This window comes from Lactuca saligna, chromosome 3 (genome assembly GCF_052625555.1).
Source record: "Lactuca saligna cultivar CGN05327 chromosome 3, ASM5262555v1, whole genome shotgun sequence".
Lineage (NCBI taxonomy): Eukaryota > Viridiplantae > Streptophyta > Magnoliopsida > Asterales > Asteraceae > Lactuca > Lactuca saligna.
The window spans coordinates 23,269,721-23,274,849 of record NC_136419.1 but is presented as its reverse complement, the minus strand read 5'-3'; the positions used below and the strand labels follow the sequence as shown (position 1 = coordinate 23,274,849).

At 32.2% G+C, this 5,129-nt stretch overlaps 1 protein-coding gene across 1 annotated transcript; it reads left to right on the top strand.

The window, feature by feature from the left end:
- The first annotated feature begins 1,909 nt into the window (after positions 1 to 1,909).
- LOC145034770 (translationally-controlled tumor protein homolog) lies at positions 1,910 to 3,663 on the top strand. The gene is made up of 5 exons (XM_078983274.1): positions 1,910 to 2,065; positions 2,716 to 2,789; positions 2,894 to 3,022; positions 3,110 to 3,267; positions 3,365 to 3,663. The coding sequence occupies exons 1-5, from the start codon at positions 2,038 to 2,040 to the stop codon at positions 3,480 to 3,482; spliced, it is 507 nt and encodes a 168-aa protein (XP_078839400.1). The 5' UTR covers positions 1,910 to 2,037; the 3' UTR covers positions 3,483 to 3,663.
- The last annotated feature ends 1,466 nt before the right edge of the window (positions 3,664 to 5,129 follow it).

Below are 5,129 nucleotides of genomic sequence, written 5' to 3'. Positions count from 1 at the left end.
GCCGAGTCATCTCCCAGACTCACCGAGTTCACTTGGAACTTAATCGAACCAAACCCCGACCCTACTCGCCGAGTTCATACGAGTATTCCCATGATTGAAAGATACAGAGCTACTCCTTTGCTCCAAACAGTAGATCTGGGTCAGATCTGGGTCCCTATAGTGCATTAGCAACATAAAGTTGCTACCTTTATGTGCTTTCATGCCCCAAAATTAAAAAACCAAGCTAGAAAGGAACTTAACTCATGCGTGATGGCTTTTGCATAGCAATTCAAAGGACTTTCTGCATATAGGATCCAAATAGAACTCATATCTGGAGTTTCAACTCCAGATCTAACTTATGCACCAAAATCTCATCATATTATCCTCAAACCCTAAAACTCTATTAAAGGTGGATCTAGAAAGGAAAAGGCTAAGATAAAGATTCATTACCTCCAAAATGACCTCCCACTGAAGAATAATCCGAATCTCCACAAATCTCCTTGATCCAAGCTTATTGATCTTCAAGATCTATTCACAAAATCACTTATCTAGGCTCCGAATTGCTTCCAAGGGCTCTCACTCACGATTTAGGTTTTCTGGATCTCAAAAGGGTCGTAAGAGGCTGAGGGGTGGACAATAGATCCTTTAAATAGGGTGCAAACCCTAATTTTAGGGTTTTTCTCTTCCCATCACCAACTCGTCGAGTCCAACTACCGAATCGGCGAGTTGATCACTTAACTCGCGACCAAATCCCGCTCCGACTCGACGAGTAACTGCACCTACTCGTCGAATAGCTCCCTCAATGAACACTTTACACCCCTGAACTCTTGCTTCTGAACTTGGAATGTTATAGATTATTTACTAAAAACAATTGTTATAGTGAAAAAATAATGAGTGCAATAACATATAAGAGATAATCAAAATTGAGCCCTATGTAATCACATCACCTCCATCACATTTATTTTTATTTTAATTATGGATTTATAGCCTAACGATCCATCAAAATTTGTTCATAGCCCCTCCTAATTATTGAATAACTTTTGATTGTCAAAGCCCCTTATATTAAAACCCTGCTTCCGTCCCTGGTCACGAGGGACTATTTAAACCAAATAGTCACAATTTCGTATATTAATGTTATTTCAATGGTTGATTGTTTTTGTACACTCTATTCAAAATTATATTATATTATATAAATCATAAGTAAATTAAATGTCTTATATATATATATATATATATATATATATATATATATATATATATATATATATATATATATATATTGGATATTCAAATAAAAATATATTAATTTAATGATCAATATAAAAGTCTAAACAAAATTTATATCTTATTAGCTTAATAAAATTATATAAATATTTTATACCTGATTTATAAATAGGAGTTAATATAAAAACTATAAAAATACATACAAACTCTATTAAAATATCAATAATGTATATTAATAATTAGTAACCTGAATATCAATCCAACCATCCTTTTATTTTATTTTGTATTATGAAAAGATATTACAAATATTTTTATAAATTTTATATTAAATCTTATCTCATAATCTGAATAAAAACATTATAAAAACATACAAACTTGATATGTGCTCTATTAAAATATCAATAATATATATGTGTTAGTAGTTAGTAACTTGAATACCCATCCATTTCTTTTATTTTATATTATGGAAAGATATTACAAATATTTTTATAAAATTTGCATAAAAACTTATATCAAAATTGTTAAAAGATGCCAAGGTATAAAGAATAAAAGATGCCCAAAAGTCAAAAGTTGAAATAAAAAGAGAGAACCGGGTGCTTTGAAGCCAACCATATGGACAAATAATTAGAAAGGGTATAGATGGTAATTATGCAAAACTGAAGACCTATATTTGTAATATCCCCTAGAGTCCTGTTCTGCATCGTCTTCTCCAAACCCTCGCTCTATATATACTCGCTGTATATCCGCTCCCCAAACCCTCTCCCCCGTCGCAAGGTGCTCTCTCTCTCTCTTTCGACTCCTTTTTTCCACCGATCCGAGAAGCATCTTGCAAACATGTTGGTCTACCAAGACTTGCTTACAGGTAAGCTATTTATTCATCGTTTTTTGTTTGATTCGAGTTCTATAATTGATTGACGAAGTTCTGGTTATCAGTTGTTTTTGAAGTAACGCAGTGTTGTGATTGTAAAATTAGGGTTTTTTTTGGTCTTTGATTATGCTTAATCGCTCTGTTTTTGCGTAGATCTGGTCATAATATGTGTTGGATAAATAATTCGTTAGGTTCTTCTTTGATGTTTGGATTTGTAGTTCTGTTAGATCTGAACAATGGTTTCTAGGTTCAATTTTGTATTTGATTTTTTATTACCTTCTTTTTAGATTTAACACCTTTGGTTATTTGTTTATGTTCATCGTCGATTTATTTACTATACCTAAGTTTGGAATCTTAGTTATATCGCTGAAAGTATATCTTTGTAGTTGATAGTTTTCTTTCGAAAATATCTTAAATTTTTCTGTACTGACATATCTTTTACCAAAAAAATCCATAGCCTTTTTTCGGCTTTGCAAGTGATGTTTTCTAGACATGTACTATAACATATGATGATTGTATGTATTCTGTAAGTAACTTCAGTATTTTCATGAGCAGCCCTAAGCAAATATCTTTGGACCAATGATTATTACGTTTTTGATTTTCCACTATTCCACATCTAATTCAAAATTGCATGTCTAATTTAGGTGATGAGCTTCTCTCGGACTCTTTTCCTTACACTGAGATCCTGAATGGGATCCTATGGGAAGTTGAAGGAAAGGTATATCTTATTCTCTTGTATCATCTTTTCTTTTCTAATTCTTTGAGATTGCAAAGCATGTTCATAATCATTAACAATGTCTTTTTTTGTATATCTATTTGCAGTGGGTGGTACAAGGAGCAGTTGATGTTAACATAGGTGCAAACCCTTCTGCTGAAGGAGGTGAGGATGATGAGGGCGTTGATGATCAAGCAGTGAAGGTTGTTGACATTGTTGACACCTTCAGACTCCAGGTAAAAAGTGTTAACCAATCCATTCCAAAAGCTTTTATTATATTTGAAGTTCATATGGAGTAATAAATATATGAAAACATTGTGTAGGAGCAACCCCCATTTGACAAGAAGCAGTTTGTTGGATATATCAAGAACTACATCAAGAAACTTACTCCCAAGCTTGATGAAGAGCAGCAACAGTTCTTCAAGAAGAACATTGAGGCAGCAACAAAGTACCTTCTTGCCAAGCTCAGCGACCTCCAGTTGTAAGTCTATTATTTTTGTTATATAAAAAACCCTAAAGTGTTAGAAAATCTTGAAAGCTAATTGTGTTTGATGAATGAATGAATGAATTCTTTGCAGTTTTGTTGGAGAGGGTATGCATGATGATAGTACAATAGTGTTTGCTTACTACAAAGATGGTGCTGCTGACCCCACATTTTTGTACTTTGGTGTTGGATTGAAGGAGGTTAAGTGTTAAGATATCGAGAGCCAACAAAGAGTTTGATTGAGGCCCTTGCTTTTATTTTAAGTTTGTTTTTAATTAAAATATGGATTTCTTCCTAGTTTTATTATTGGTTTAATGTACTTTGGTGTCATTTTTGTACTGCAATTGGTATTTTATTAAGTTTTTATCTTTATAAAGTGTTGGGATTATGAAAGTTGATGAGATGTTGTAGATTATTCATTTATTCTCTAATGAACCTTCATTTAAATGAGGCAAATAGATTAAATGCTTAAAATTGTTTTCTTAATTCATACAAGCTTTGTTTTATTAAAAAAGTGGATAGCTAATGTAAGTTTGTGACTATGGAATGTTTATAATCACCTTCTCCAGACTAATTACAGTAAAATGAAATCCGTCAAAAACTTGTTTCGATGTGTTGGGTTGACCTTCAAATCCCTAGTTTTTTAAAGATTGATTTTGTATAATGACAAGGTAACTATAGCCGTATGATGTGGATTTGCAGTAGAGTTTTGTTGGAAGGGATGCCGAACACAATTATAACTAACTCATTTAGAAATTAGAATTGCACAAATTACCAAAAAATCGAGGAAATGATGTTTGAGATGGTTTGAACATCATAAGAAAGCTACCATCAACTACAATAAGAAAGAGTAGACACAATTATTATTGATATTAAAAGGTAGAGAGGGTGTCCAACAAAGAAGTGTGATGCTTGACATGGAAAAGTTTGATTTGACCGAAGATATGACCTCATATATCATAATTTGGAGGTGAAACATTAGTGTTGATGGATAGCCTCATCGTGGTGTATGTCTTTTGGTTTTTTGATCTTTATTGTTGATATCGGTTCCTGTTCTTATGTTTGTTTTTTGATTACTCCACTATTGTTTTATTGCCCTGATGCCCTCTTTCATTTACTCCTAATTTTTGTTTCCCCCCTTTACAAGTTCTCATAAGTACCTATGTTTATGTCTTACTACGAACTACAACTTACTTTTCCTTTGTTTGTCTCATCTATAGTTTTTTGTTGTGCACATGCCAAAGGTCATTTAAGTGAGCAATCGCTCTTCCTCCTATGGAGACTTTCCTGTCGATTTACCTCCACATACTCTATTCTAATTAGATTTTTCAGGATCAGTTGTTGCATTATAACCGTGTGAGACCTTGTTATTTTTAACATCCTTATAAAATATGCTTTCTAGTATTGTATTCTTGGGGAATTACATGTTTTCAACTTTCATGTTCCGTGTTCACGACTTTCATATTTGTAAACTCGGTTTAGCTTGTCCGTTTGCTTTTTTTTTTTGTATACTTGCATCATCACATAATGAAATCAAACGTCCATTGTTGGAGGTTCTCGATCTCAATCTTCGTCCTAACAACCAAGGTGGGATCTTCATCAACCAAATAGTTAAACAGATCACATTTTGTTGATCATATATAACCTACATGGTTACACACTTAAGAACAATTAAATGGGAAAAAATAAATAATATATTTGTTGTGTATAAATTTATTATTTATCAACTTGAATAAATAATTAAATAATACTTGTTTATTATTTGTTGGTAAAAAAGACATAAATAAGTTTATTTATTAGTTTACTATAAATGAAATAAAAGAGTTTATTCAATTAAAGACCATTTATCTAATTAAAGA